The sequence below is a fragment of the Bufo gargarizans genome, chromosome 1 (genome assembly GCF_014858855.1).
Source record: "Bufo gargarizans isolate SCDJY-AF-19 chromosome 1, ASM1485885v1, whole genome shotgun sequence".
In the NCBI taxonomy this organism is placed as follows: domain Eukaryota; kingdom Metazoa; phylum Chordata; class Amphibia; order Anura; family Bufonidae; genus Bufo; species Bufo gargarizans.
In genome coordinates, this window is record NC_058080.1 from 564,337,726 (window position 1) to 564,353,648 (window position 15,923).

The 15,923-nt window shown below is 44.4% G+C and overlaps 1 protein-coding gene across 1 annotated transcript in view; it reads right to left on the reverse strand.

Annotated features, from left to right (window-relative positions):
- The window catches only part of GLT1D1 (glycosyltransferase 1 domain containing 1), a 133,893-nt gene that overhangs the window by 75,164 nt on the left and 42,806 nt on the right, over positions 1-15,923 (reverse strand). The window contains exons 6-7 of the mRNA XM_044275645.1: positions 15,318-15,374; positions 8,561-8,656 (exon numbers count right to left, since the gene is read on the reverse strand). Of these exons, the coding sequence (XP_044131580.1) occupies positions 8,561-8,656; positions 15,318-15,374 (153 nt within the window). The remainder of the gene's footprint in view (positions 1-8,560; positions 8,657-15,317; positions 15,375-15,923) is intronic.

A 15,923-nucleotide genomic window follows, 5' to 3' on the forward strand; every position in this document is an offset into this window, starting at 1 on the left:
TGGGGAGTATGTATAACATCGGGGTGACAGGGTGGGGCACCATAAGATATTGGTACAAACCATCATCTATGATAGAATTTTGAAGTGCCTCCTCCAATATCACCCCGATGTCACGCATAATATCCCATTTGGGATCCCCAGGTAGTTTTTTGTACACCTCAAGATCACTCAATTGTCTGTCTATCTCTCCAATATACATCGCAGTGTCCATGACGACCACCGCCCCACCCTTGTCTGCAGGCTTAATGGTGATGCGGGTGTCACGTACCAATGACATGATAGCCTGTCGTTCCGACAGAGAGAGATTATTCCTACCACTAGTGGGACTTAAAGACTCGATCTGTTTGTGTACTATCTGAATGTAAGATTCAACCACATGGTTGGTGTGCGGTGGTGAAAATACACTGGGTTTCCTGAGTTGGAAATCTTTGCATGTGAGTGACACTATGTTATTATTGCTAGTCACAGATGTTTTATCTGTTTCCACATTTTTAGATGCAAAGAAACATTTCAAACGTAAATTTCTAAAGAACCGTTGTAAATCCAACTCTAAAGAAAACCAGTCTCTATCAACGGTAGGAGAAAAGCTGAGTCCCCGACTCAATACCCGTGTCTGTACGGGAGTGAGTGGTATTGAGGAGATATTAATGACTAATTCCGTTATCTCCGTGGATTGCGTCTGGTTGATCTCGCAGACATCACTTGATTCTGTGGTGGCTTCCCCTTTACGTGACCGATGGTGTTTTCTTCCACCCCGGCGACATCCCCGTCGCCTGGTTGACCTAAAAAAGGGGCTGACGTGGAAGGTTCATCAGTAGAATCAGAGACGGTGGAAAAACCAAAATGGTTCTGGTCGAACCTTTTGTTGCGCCTCCTCCTAGGCTTCCCTTGCGGCTGTTGACTGCGCCAGTTGTATACTTTACCGGACTGGTAATCTTCCAGATCACGGTGCCATTTTTCGCGTTTAACACGCTCGGTTTCACTTCTGTGGCGAAGAGCCTGCTGTGCAATTTTATCAGTGTGTGCAGTATATTCCTCAACACTGATCAAAGCCTGGATTTGCGCATTCAGCTCGACAATCACACCCTTGATTTTCTCCACCTCCTTGCACAGAAAGTCAATATTGAGCAATATCAATTCAAAAGAATACTCGTTACTCACCGCCTCGAATTTCATGCAGAAATCGGTGTCATTGGGAAAGAGGTTAGGTCGTAGATGAGACCGTAAGCCTCTAGGGATCCGGTGATTCCTGTAGTACTCTCTTAAAGTGCTCAGATGTAACTCCATTGTAGTCAGTCTTTTAGACTCCTGTTCACATTTGCGTTTTAGTAAATCAATGGAAGGGGTACTTAAAAAGGAGACATCACTTGGTTCAGATCCAATCAATTTCAATATCTCCTCCTCTGTATACATATATGTCGCGGTATTCGGAGTGTCCATGCTCTTACCCTGGCCTGGGGGTACATCCATATTCACATATAGTGTAGCCAGCAGGAATACTCCCCCGGTGCACGCTCCCCGGATCCAATGTGTAGGTAAAATAAATGTGTTCAGGAGCAGCAACACGTGCGGCGTCTGGAGAGCACAAAATGGTGATAGCGCAACAGCTGAGCAGGAGATCGCAGATCCAAAGCGGTCCAATGGCAAGTAGTAGAAATGGAAGGCCACAGCAGCGTCTCACCAAAAAGCTTCTTTATTTAGGAACACTCCTCATAACAGGTCATACAAAGCAGTTTGCAGCAACGTTTCGGCTAAGCATAGCCTTTGTCAAGCATATTAATCAGTTAAAACCACAGCCTATAAATAGCACATAGTAAATCCGCCCACACCGCTAAGCAACCAATAAGATTAAAGATTTATATATAATACACCTGTATAGGTAATCAACATACTCAAACACATGAACCAGCTGTCACAGAACATACCCACTTGAGGCCATCACCCAGAGAATTTCTCCATCCATCTAGCGTCCCATGGCCGGTAATGCGCATGTCCGCTTACGTCATCACATGCGCGACTGCTAGGCAGCGCACGTGTGACGTACCCAGATGAATCCAAACACAAAGTCCACGCTGGGCAGCATACATCATCAGGCGGCGGCCGACAAACCCACACAGTCCCACTTTAACCCTCATGCATACTCCACTCTGGAATGCCAGGTGGGAGTGGTCTTGTGACGTTTGTCGGCCGCCGCCTGATGATGTATGCTGCCCAGCGTGGACTTTGTGTTTGGATTCATCTGGGTACGTCACACGTGCGCTGCCTAGCAGTCGCGCATGTGATGACGTAAGCGGACATGCGCATTACCGGCCATGGGACGCTAGATGGATGGAGAAATTCTCTGGGTGATGGCCTCAAGTGGGTATGTTCTGTGACAGCTGGTTCATGTGTTTGAGTATGTTGATTACCTATACAGGTGTATTATATATAAATCTTTAATCTTATTGGTTGCTTAGCGGTGTGGGCGGATTTACTATGTGCTATTTATAGGCTGTGGTTTTAACTGATTAATATGCTTGACAAAGGCTATGCTTAGCCGAAACGTTGCTGCAAACTGCTTTGTATGACCTGTTATGAGGAGTGTTCCTAAATAAAGAAGCTTTTTGGTGAGACGCTGCTGTGGCCTTCCATTTCTACTATCTCCTGCTACCCTGTGACTCCTGATTGGCCGAATCGAGCTGTGAGTGGCCGCTAGCGACAGGTGGGTGGGACCTCAAAAGGCATATAGGAGGGTCATTCCGGACGCGCGCATACATATACCCCACATCCCCTGACGAAGCCACTGGTCGTGGCGAAACATGTCGGGAGGGGTGGTATAGCGTGACTTCGTTTTAGACAGTTGTGCGGCAGTGAGGATTAGCTTATAGCACGGTCGATAGACAGCAAGGGTGTTAGGAGTGCAATAGATTGAGGGATCAGGTTACACAGAGCTGCACAGACCTCTATCAACAGTAATAGAGGAAGGACTTAAGCGAGAGTGCAGCTGAGGGCTGAACACAATTGTAGCGAGTAGTTAGATGCGGCAACAAAGTTGCAGCACGGCTACCCTTGATAGGGAACAGATATTGGAGGCCCTGACAGTTGTGCACGCATGAATTAGGTGGCGTGGCTCTACTTAGAGAACGCCACCAAATATTAACCAAGTGTGTGTGTGTGTCTCCCTCAGGACAGAAGGGTGCACTATACCCATTCTGCCTACTGGGATCCCTGTTGAATGGTTGTGACAGACGGGTGGATGAGACCCGTGCGGCTCACTTGGATCCATGTGAAATGTATGTGAAACATCAACACTATTCCTATTGACACATTCACCCCTATGCTGTCCGAGGAGACCTATAAATAATAATAGTGACTGTGGTAGTAACCACAAGAGGAACCAGCTCACTTGCCACCATATACTGATTTTTTTACACATTCTTTCTTCTGATTTGTGAGAGGTGTAAACCTTTTTTAAATATATACTAATAAAAATATTAATTTTAACATTAGTTAGAGACCCCTAAAGGGATTCTAGGTCTTATTGACCATTGTAGTGGGAATATATATTAATATTAGGGATCGACCGATATTGATTTTTTAGGGCCGATACCGATACCGATAATTTGTGAACTTTCAGGCCGATAGCCGATAATTTATACCGATATTCTGGGAATTTTCATTTTTGAAAAAAAATAAAAAATTCCCACAAATCTGCTGAAAATTAATGTTTATTGTTAATGTGTATTTTTATTTTAAATCTTTCTTTTTCATTAATATTTAATATTTTGGTGTTTTTATTTTTATTACTTTTTTTTTTTTTAAACTAACTTTTAGCCCCCTTAGGGACTAGAACCCTTGTCCTATTCACCCTGATAGAGATCTATCAGGGTGAATAGGAGCTCACACTGTCCCTGCTGCTGTGTGCTTTGTGCACACAGCAGCATGGAGCTTACCATGACAGCCAGGGCTTCAATAGCGTCCTGGCTGCCATGGTAACCGATCGGAGCCCCAGCATTACACTGCTGGGGCTCCGATCGGAGGAGCAGGGGAGAGGGAATCCTGTGGGGGGCGCACTGCGACTGGGGTGGGGGGGGGGGCGCACCACTGCTTAATACTGGGGGGAGGGGGGGCGCACTGCGCCACCAATGCTTAATACTGGGGGGGCTTGGGGGGGAGGCGCACTGCGCCACCAATGCCTAATATTGGGGGGGGGAGGGGGGGCGCACTGCGCCACCAATGTCTGATATCGGGGGGCTTGGGGGGGCGCACTGCGCCACCAATGAAGCTTAATCTCTAATTTATTCATATACAGGAGGCGGGAGCTGGCTGCAGAATCACATAGCCGGCTCCCGACCTCTATGAGCTGTAGCTGCGATCCGCGGCACCTGAGGAGTTAACTACCGCAGATCGCAGCTACAGCTCATAGAGGTCGGGAGCTGGCTATGTGATCCTGCAGCTCCCGCCTCCTGTATATGAATTAATGTGAGATTAAGCTTCATTGGTGGCGCAGTGGCCATAGCTCCTCCCCTCCTCTTGTCCCCTGTCCTCCCATTGGCTGGAGCGGCAGCAGCAGCACAGGGGGAGGAGACACTGCTCCTTCTCCCCTGTGCTGCTGCTGAGGGAACACGGAGAGCGCTGTCAGCAGCGCGATCTGTGTTCCCAGGACGTTATCGGAATATCGGCAAAATAAATGCCGATACCGATAACGTTCAAAATCCTGAATATCGGCCGATAATATCGGTAAATCCGATAATCGGTCGATCCCTAATTAATATCCCGAGGGTCTCTAAAAGGGACTTTGCAAATAACATTGTTCCTGTTTGTGTTCCATCAAAGGAGCAAAAACAGAAAAAACAACAAGTACCGGATGCCTCATATGACAGCCACCAGTGGGGCCAAAGTACACCCCTGACTTATAATGTGGGCCATTGCAGTCCCCTTCATTTTGACAGGAAAATTAGCGCTACACTTCCCATCCAATATGACGGAAACCCCTGATGGATGCTCTGAGCTAGGCTTCCTAGCAGATAAGACTGAACCCCCGGACTGAGCTCCTCGCTGTCCTATGCTTCCTGTCCAATGCAACTGAATCTCCTTACAAAGGCTCAGAGCCATGGTTCCAGTCCAATATGGCGGAATCTCCTAGTGAAGGCTCTGAGCTATGTATTCTGTCCAATATGCAGAAATCATCTGATGGAGACTCCAAGCCATGCTTCCCATCCAATATGATGGCATTCCCTATTGGAAGCTCCGAACTCTGCTTCTCGTCCATTATGGTAAAATCCCCTGACAGAGGCTCCGAGCTACATTATCCCCATTAATATTATGGAATCCCTTGATGGAGGCTCCAAGTGGTAATATGAAGACAGCCTAAAACTACAAAGGTTCAGTCCAACCGTAAAAAGAAAGCAAGGAGGCTCAGCAGGATTTAGCTTTCACTATCACTGCCATATTTGTACAAGTAATTTATGGTAGAGAACCTCCTGAAGCTTTCCTCGTACATTAAATCAATAGATTGGTAGGGAACACATGAAGAAGAGGGGGAATTTATCAAGTCTTGCACATCAGAATTCTGTCTTAAAAAGAAAATGGGGCTTCTGCGACTTTTTGGTGTCATTTGCGCAAAAATTTAGTGACCTTGACCTTTATAAACCACTAACTCTAGTTTTTAAACGTAGAGGAGAATGTGGGTGTGAAAAATGTAGAATGAAAGATGAATATCGCCTGGACTCTTTAAAAAGTCCCAAAGTCACTCCAGAAGCATTTCTAGACAAAAGTGTTTCATTTAAAGAGATGCAAATTTAACAAACAACATGCAGAGTTTGATAAATTTGGCGCAAATTACTCCAAAGCAGACTGAAGCAAAACGGACCCTCATGATAAATTCCCCCCCATGGACTATAGCAATAGGAGCAGTGTAGATTCTGGAGTTTTATAACAGACATCCACAGACAACACTGAAATCTATAAAGCATGAGAAGATGATTATTATAAAAGCAGAAAGCGGTTTTTGTCACAGATGATCTTGGCATCCTACAGATAAATGTCCTCCCACCAGTCGTCAGAAGAGCAGTCACTGTGTATTAACAGAAACATTTATTGTCAATTGTAGACAGTAATTTCTCATTACAAGTTCACAGGACGCTTCTAGCATTTATAGCTGGATATGGAAGTTCAGTCTGCAGTGCCATCATGTGCACCCACCAGGCTGTTCAGAGGGGGTAAAAGTGCAACACTCATGGTGACGTATTGAAGAGGTTTTAGTATCTGATAGGTGGGGGTCCGACACCTGGGACCCCAACCAATCAGCTGTTTGAGAAGGCCCTTGTGTATGACGTCAAAAATAATCGGTCACATGGCCTAGGTGTAGTTAAAGGAGTTGTCCGGGTTCAGAGATGAACTCGGACAAATCCCTATTTTCACCCAAGCAGCCCCCCTGACTTGAGCATCGGAGCAGTTTATGCTCTGATGCTCTCCTTTGCCCTGCGCTAAATCGTGCAGGGCAAAGGCATTTTCTGAAGTTCCGGTGACGAACCAGGCTCCTTTTAGGGCTGTCACCGGCCCTGATGGGCGGGCTTTAGCGCTGCCCTAGCCTGTAAAACGGGTAGGGAAGCGCTAAAGCCCGCTCATCAGAGCCGGTGACGTCCCCGAACACACTGCTGGGCAGAAGCCTCCGTCCGGCAGTGCGCTATTGTAAATAAAAGAGCCCCTGCCCAGCGCGATAACATCAGGAGGGTTGCCTGGGTGAACTTATGGGTATGTCCGGGTTCAGCTCTGAACCCAGACAACCCCTTTAAATCCCATTCAAGTGAATGGGACCGAGCTGCGATACCCAGCACAGCCACTCTACAATGTTCGGCACTGTGCTGGGTAAGCTGTGAGAGAGCAACAGCACTAACAGGTGGTCCGGGGCCTTCTCAAACAGCTAATACCTGGGACCCTCACTGATCACATACTGATAACCTAATCAAAGTCTCAGAAAAGCCCTTTTAAAGTTTTAATCGATGGGGGTCCACCAATTGCTAAAACAAGGCGTTATAAGGGGTCAGCCGTGCTGTGCCTTTGCTCACTAGTGAAAGATGGGCTCAGTAGGAAGTCTCGGTTTGTTTTAAGCTAGAGAGGAGAGGCAAGGCTTAGCTTTCTGCATCCTTGTTTTAGCGATTTACCATTAGTAAATGACATTTAAAGAGGTTGTCCAGGATATTTATAGGGAATCAACAGCTAAATCGTGGACATCCCCTTCAAATTAGTTTTTAATTTTAATTATTTTTCTTTTTTCAAATAAAAATAAAATCCTGAAATATTCCAGTTTTCACACTGACCAGTTTCTATATTTTATATTAAGGTATACTCCCTTGTTTACAGAGAGGGCTTGTCTATAAGATGGCTGCTGATTAAGGGTCATGTGACCAGTCATGTCACCTCCATATGATGCCTCATTCAAATACACTGTAGCTGCAACAAACTCCCAACAGAACAAGTGGAGATGACAGGTGCAGTGGGTTTGAATAGAGGAGACATCACATGGAGATGATCTGCCTGGTCACATAACCCTTCATCAGCAGCCATTTTATGGGCAGGACCTCTACAGTATGTAGACAGCACAAAAGACTTGGCAAACAAGGGGGCATGCCTTATAAAATATACACTATATTAGTAAGTGCCATATGATCATCTAAAAAACACATTCATCAACAGTAACCAGAAAGTGGTCAATCATTGAGGGTCCAACCCCAACACCAGAACACCTGCAGAACATCCCCTTTTAAATTCAGAATGACTGGCAATGAACTGCACATATGGAAAAACTAAATTGCCTGGCTATAAACGGAAGAAGCCCTTTTTGTTCTTATGATGCTAAGGAGGAGAAATTCTATTTTTTAGCCTCCAAAAAAACTCCTGTAATGTGTACCTCTGATTCGGAAGTATTTCACATTGTATATAAGCAAAATCACAACTTCCGCACCTTCTCTCGTTTAGGCTACATTCACACGACCGTATGTGTTTTGCAGTCAGCAAATTGCGGATCAGCAAAACACGGATACGGCCATGTGAATGTAGCCTGTGATAGAAAGACCTATTCTTGTCCGCAATTGAGGACAAGAATAGGACATGCTCTATCTTTTTTGGATCTACGGATGTGGACAGCACATTGTGTGCTGTCCGCATCTTTTGCTGCCTAATTGAAATGAATGGGTCCATGCAGAGCCAAAAATACGGTCGTGTGAATGCACCCTTACCTGTTAACCCATCAAAAAAAATAGACCTGTGCCCAGCAGACATTTCACTAGCTGCTCTTCTCGAGGTTCAAACTACACCTTGTCGAGGAGGCACAATTCAGATAACGACCATCATAGATCAGCTTTTATGACTAGATTCAGTCTACAATACGCTTCATAGTGTGCATCTATAAACATATATACAGATCAGAAAGCTAGGGCATGAAAACAGCTTGAAAGGCACAACACATTACGTGACTCCAAAAGGAACAAGGTAGGCGTTGATCCTTCACCCTAAAAAGCTAATCTTTAGAGGTCAAGTGAAAAATTCATGGAATGAATGAAAATGTATGAAAACTCACCTGCAAAGACCTCAACCAGGTACAGCGGGTCTTTAACTCTTCTGAGGCCACAAACTAGAAGGAAAATGTGCGCATTTCCTGGGAGATGCATCATCCCTACAAATCAGAACACAGCGTTATCACACAGCCAATTCAATAAATGGAATACATTCTTTAGGTAAGCTGCTGGGATGAGTTTTTTACTCAAACCTTGAAAACAGAATTAAAGAGAAAAAAAAAAAAATGATCTGGACAGTCACAACAAGAACTATGTCTGCTCCCTTCCGGAAACGGCCAGAGTCATTTACATGTTCAAGGTTGTAAGCAAGCAGCCATGCTATTCTCTCCTATAAACGGTTTAAAATCATATATAGTTAAAGCACAAACATTATTTTCTGTCAAACAGAGGACAAAAGTGAAAAAAGTTGGCCACCTCAAAACTGTTAGGCCTCGTTCACATCACCGTTTCTCCTTTCCGTTGAGGAGCAGGAGAACGGAAAGGACGGATTCTGCAGATAACTGAGACCTAACTGAGCGTAACAGAGCCTAAAGACCCCTATAGACTATAAGCAGAAACGGTTATGTGAACGAGGCCTTAGAAAAGAGACAGAATAGGTTAAAAAAAAAAAAGAAGCATTACTCACCCCTCCCACGCCGCATCATTCAAAAGGTGATTTCTTTTTTGTTTGTTTTTGTTTCTAAGTCTACCCCAAAAATGTTTTGTTTCTGATCTTTCTGCAAGATACAAGGGGCTTTCATATTATGTAACCCCTTAATGACCAAAGCTGTATGCCCCTTAAAGGAGTTGTCTCAGATTTTTTGTTTTTGCTTGCGAGAACATATTAATGAACTATTTTCTAGATAGTTTATCAATATTAGATTGGCGGGACCCTTGCCGATCAGCTGTTTGAAGTGATAGTGGCGCTCGTATAACAGCCCGTTTAACGGCGCACCCCCCTATATAGACAGTCCTGTGGATTCTGTTTTATCTCCATTCTGTCAGGTTAATTGTGCATTGTATTCATGACTGCTCGGGAGACTGCTGGGGTATGCAGACAGCTTAATCAGCAGAAGCACCAGAGCCTTGGCTTACAAAGCATCGATCAGCAAACATCTTGTTCTTTATTAGGAAGCAATAGGCCAGCACTTCAGATGACTAGTAATGAATAGCGTTTGTTAACTAACACATTGCTAATGGAAGAAAAATATCTAAGAATTAAATAATGACTGTAATGACTTACGTGATGCAGCTAAATGGAGAGCGGCCCTAATACAGAAAGACGGGCAGCATTCATTGTACAGGAAAACAAAGAAGAGGATCCATCAGCAAACCGGCTCTCCGCAAAAACAAGACAGCCTCCAATCTGTTCTACCATATTTCTAATGTAGGTGATGAATTCTTGAAGGTTTAAAGGGAACCTGTCATCAACTTTTTGCTGTCCTCAGTGATGGCCACATGAAGTAGTGACAGAGACCCTGTTTTCAGCGGTGTGTCGCTCATAAGCTAAATTTAAGTGGTTGCTGAGAACAAGCAGTATAATCATCACAGCCTGCAAGAGTCATGGCTGCCTGAGAAGAGTCACACTTCTGCTCTCTCTGCCCACCTGCTGATGATTGACAGTTCTCTCCTTAGCTTTCTAAGTGTGGAGAGAGAAGTGGCTCCTGAATCACAGATGCAGACCCATTCACTTGAATGTGTCCGTAATCACGGAGATGCGGAACGGAAGCACGGATCGGAACCCCCACGATCCGTCTTGGCCGCTGCACGGACGTTGCCCGTGCATTGGGGACCGCAAATTGCTCTCCATTAATCTATTTTTTTTTTCAGCAAGCATCTTGCCTATTGCAGTGAAGCGAGTTTCCCCACCATGGGACATTTTTTTTTTTTTTTTTTTCGGCCACACGACGACACTCGTCTCAGACAACTCACAAGATAAGTTTGGTAATGAGAGTCAATAGTGTCGTAATGCAACTGAGACAGTCACGTTGTAGTCTCAGCATGTCACATTGCGACCCCATTGACTATCATTGTAAAAAACGTTGCTCAACTTTTCTTCAACAAGAAGTGGTCCGACAAATGTTGCCACGCTTAGGGGTTTTATTCAGCTGAATGGGGCCTCACAACTGGAGCCCAATAGGAATAACCATGTGCCGAGTTCTGGCAGTGAAACCCCAAACTAGTGATATGCCTTTAGGGGCTCATGGACACGACCGTATGCCCTCAGAGACATACATTCCGTGAGTGGGCCATATGTCCCGGAGCGCCATACATCGTACGCACAGCATCATAGGTTACTATGATACTGTGCACATCGGGCCGCCTGCGGGACTACTGTCCTGACAATAGTCCCGCAAGCGGTATCATAGTAACCTATGATGCTGTGCGCTCCCGTGCACATGATGTATGCCGCTCCGGGACATATGAGGGCATACGGTCGTGTGCATGAGCCCTAATAAAGTGATCTAATCATTTGTCCTCAACCTTTGTAATTTTAAAATGCTCACTGACAGATCTCCTTTAGGGTCTATGGGTAAATGGGGCTAACCTGCATTACCAGATACAACCCATGGATGGTAGTGGTGCTGTTTCACAGGATAAAAGTATTTAGGGAGTCATTTACTAACCAGAAATGTGCCTATATTAGGTGTATTTCTGGTGCAAACTGTGGTGCTCACACTAGGTCAAAAAAAAAAAAGTAAGAGGCCTGGCAGGCCCGTCCTAATTACCATTTTCTACACCTTGTTTAGGCATATAAAATGGTCTAAATGTAAGACAGCAAGGAAGCAGTCTTACATTTAGATGCGGCGGTAGATCTGCCGAAGTTATGTAGAGACCGGCACCACTAGGATCCACCGCCAGCTATATGGGACATTAAGACAGGCGTCTAAAACGCTGGTCTTACTAAATGAACCCCTCAATTTTACAGTCCCATAAAACCCTACTAATAAAATGTAAATCATCAAAAGACTTGGCGCTATGGACTTTCAGACTAAACTGGACCCAAACCAGTAAGCATTTCCAGACTAACATAACTGACCAAAGGAATCTGACTTCATACAGCGCTGTTCGTCCCATTAAGTCTGCCTAAATCAGTAACAGAGCCTCCACTAGAGAGGACACAACCTTATCAAGTTTATATGACACAAAAACCTGTAAAGAATACTAAGAGATCTCAGCTTCTTCTTCCAGTAATTTCCCCAGACATCGCACATGTAAGGCGCCTAGCCGCTTTTCTTCTCATATAAATCTTCTTCAAAAGCCGAGGTGACAGATGCCAAAGAGGCATTAATTCAAATTTGTCTTTACTGTAACCGATCCAAGTTCCGTGTCCTCACAAGAGAAGAGAATGATAATCCAAGCCTAAGGGATGATATCTTCTGTCTGGATGGGTCTCACAATACCGACAGAAGGCGGTAATATCATGGGCTGGGAGTTACGCGGGATGTCACAGGTCCTGAATGAGGACATCAACTTACCAATGTGATGAGCCTGTTTTCTGGAGCCGCCTCAGTTGGAAAACTAGCATGACAGACCGCGAGACGCTAAATCCAATAGACTTAGCATCTTCATTCATTTTACAAAGCTGGTGTTTTGGCAGACTTGACGTTTACAGGATTAATCTGAAGACAAAAGGTTTTCCCACTGTGTAACACTTTCTCCACCTCTGAAGGAAGGCTTTCTATCCTCTGCATGGCTGGCTCTTCTGTGTCAGTATAAGGCTACTTTCACACCGGCGTTTTGGCTTTCCGTTTGTGAGATCCGTTCAGGGCTCTCGCAGGCGGTCCAAAAACAGATCAGTTTTGCCCTAATGCATTCTGAATGGAAAAGGATCCGCTCAGAATGCATCAGTTTGCCTCCGGTCAGTCTCCATTCCAAACGCTGCTTGCAGCTTTTTGGTGTCAGTTTGATGAAACAGAGCCAAACGGATCCGTTCTGACACACAATGTAAGTCAATGGGGACAGATCCGTTTTCACTGACACAATCTGGCACAATAGAAAACGGATCCTTCCTCCATTGACTTTCAATGGTGTTTAAGACTGATCCGTCTTGGCTATGTTAAAGATAATACAAACGGATCCGTTCTGAACGGATGCAGACGGTTGTATTATCTGAACGGATCCATCCATGACCGATCTGCACAAAGCACGAAAGTGAAAGTAGCCTTATATACCCATGTGGTGCCCTCAAAATGCCCCATTCACCACTAATGTTGCCCTCTATGTTCATTTTTCACATTTTCTTATTATACAATTTTTAAAGGAAATGTGCACCAAAAATGTTATCTGCCAGTTAAAACCAGATAGTGACACATATCCTTTTTATCTAATGTTTTTATTTTCTGATAGTAGCTTTCTTTATTCTATCTCCTGAACATGATTATGGGGGCGGCCATCTTGCCGGAGCTGTTCTTAACAGCATTAAAAAAAATTGCTTCATGGCAGCCACATAGGCCATAGACACAGTGGTCAGGAGAGGACCTCATTGACTTCTATGGGATAGATTTCTAGGCCCCGTGACCTGTGCAGAGGTCATTGTACAAGGTAAGAGCAGATAAGCTCTGACCATCGCCTATTGTGAATGGTGGATCCTGTCTTATCTGTACACAGAGGTGATATCATTACAGGCAGGATTAGAATAATACATAACTGCAGTACAGTGATCGGGACAGAGCAAGAAGTGGCGCCTATTATTAGGCTTAGTGGCCACTGCGAAAACTGCAGGATTGTAAGGTTTGTGTTTAAATATAGATGGAAATGGAATGGAAAACTAAAAGTAACAATCAAATGTTAAACATAAAAACGTGATTTAAACAATGGGGGGGGGGGGGGGGGGGTCATTTACTAAAGTGAAATACGCCTAAATTAGGCACCGCTATCTGCGACTTTCCCCCCCTCACACAAAGTCTAAAATTGTGGGCGAGGAAGGGAGCGGGCCCGTCTCATTCATAATTTTCTACGCCTGTTTTAGGCGTAGAAAATGGTCTAAATGTAGGACAGCTCAGAAGTTGTCTTACATTTATAAATGCCGCTGAATGCGTCAAAGTTATAGAGGGGCCGGTCTTAATAAACGTGCTTCTAGGTCTTTTTCTGATGACACATTCCCTTTAAACACTATTTTGACTTATTACTACTACTACGAAAGTCTGACAGACAAGTATTCCAATATGGAACTGTTTACCATATTTTTGGACTATAAGACGCACCAGAACACAACACACCACATAATTAGAATAATAAAAGACAGAGAATAAAGTTTATACTGTATATATCCTATGGGTGATATGGAACAGACACAGTACAAAAGCCAATGCCCAATAACCATGCCAGCCACAGTGCTCGCTGTGTGCACCATGTGACAGTTCAGTGAGCAGACATCTCAGATTAGCACAGTACATGCTGTGTCCTCACAACTGCATTGCCAGGACCTTTCATTTAGTAACGGAGTTCAGATTCTCCTGCTTCTAATGGCATTTGTAGGAAGAAAAAAAAAAGCGTCTAATAGTCTGAAAAATACAGTAGTTAGGGCCCATTCACACGACCGTATCAGTTTTTGCGGATCCGCAAAACACGGGTACCGGCCACGTGCCTTCTGCATTTTGCAGAACGGAACATCCTCCTTCATGATAGAAATGTGTAATCTTGTCTGCAAATACGGCAGAAATAGGACATGTGCTATCTTTTTTGCGGAGCCACGGAACAGACATACAGATGTGGACAGTACACGGTGTGCTGTCTGCATCTTAAGCGGCTCAATCTGCAAAATTGTGGAATGGGTGCGGGCAGAAATATATTGTCGTGTGACTCGGCCCTTATTTTGTATCAGATTACAACAAATTTTCTATGTTAAAAGGGGTTGTCCAAGTTATGAAAAAAATAATTGTACTGTATATCTGATGGTCAGCAAAAAATGTATATTTCTTCCTTACCCTAGTTCTCTTCTGGCCTCTGTTTACATGCAACAACAACAATCTCAGTTTTTCCTCATGAATATTTATGCCTCTCCTCCTGCTCTGCAAAGGGAGTAAATAACAGTGCTGCCCTGAGTGACATGTCCGCCTGCTGGGAGAGACTGCAGCATGTTGTATGTGTAGGACTACAAGTCCCAGCTGTATAATGACAGCTAAGGGAGTGGATACAAGTGCTGCCCTGAGTGTCATGTCTGCCTGCTGAGATACTCTGCAGCATGTTGTATGTTAACTACAAGTCCCAGCTGTACAATGACACTGCTGATCAGGATCTTCCCCCTACCTGTTCTTGTGCAATGCTCTGCAAAACTCCTCTAGTCTGTCAGCTCTATGTCTGCAAGATGAGGAGGGAAGAGTCTGTGTCTCTTCACTGCCTGCAGCTACTAAAGAAAGCCTCCAGCCTTAAATGTGTGCTGCTGAAGGGGTTAAAGTTTCCTGAAGAATCCAGGAAGAGGGCAGACGGCATTGCAGGGGGTGTGGCCAGCAGTGACTTCTCCTGCACAGACACAGACCTGCTCCCCAGGCTTGCGTAAGAGACGCTGACATCACAGGTCATGTGACCCTTGTGAGCTCTGAGAAAGGAGCCACTGCAGATGTAGTAAGTGCATTGTAAGGAAAAGAATACGGATGTACCAAACTGAATGCTCCAAAACAACTTTAAAAAATGCTAGTTGTGTTTACCAGTAAGGCCATGGAGTTGACGATTTAGACCATGAACTCAAAATCTTATGTCAAATGCATAAAATGTTCCGCAATCTTATAAAAGGCTGAATGTTTTCTGGACAAACAGCTTAAGCTAGTCATTACTTACCTGCATTGTGAAGAAAGGCTTCAAAATCAAACGATACACTTGGCATGGTTAGAATTCCTAAAGTAAAACACACAAAATAGACTTGTCAGATGCTTTTGGTATGTCTATGTACGTCTTTTCATCACTAGATACGGCAAAGAATGGTTACATTTTGTAATGGTTTTCATTTTTAGACCTTAACCGCATTTTCTAAAAAACGAGGAGTCATTATAGAGTAGGGTCCCATCTTAAAGAGGTCACCTTGCCATGGTAGATGGGCACAAATGATTCTGACTAAAATATATTTGCTTAGTACCTTTGATTCTTTATAATAGCATTAGTTCATATATTCAGTGCCTGCAGTCTTGGCAATCTATGATTCAATCTCAACTATATAATTATATATTATGTGGCCAATGTGATAAGTTACATGAGTTACAGGAAAATGGCAGCTTGCTGTGCTACATTGCCTGGGTAGCTCCCATTACTATGGCAGTTATGAAAATTGCGGGGTGCCAGCTGTTTCCATATCTCTGGCCACCTTTGTACTTGGGGTACTTTCACATTAGCGGCAGGCTGTTCCGGCGGGTGAACAGCCTGTCGGATCCATCCTGCCGCTAGTTCACG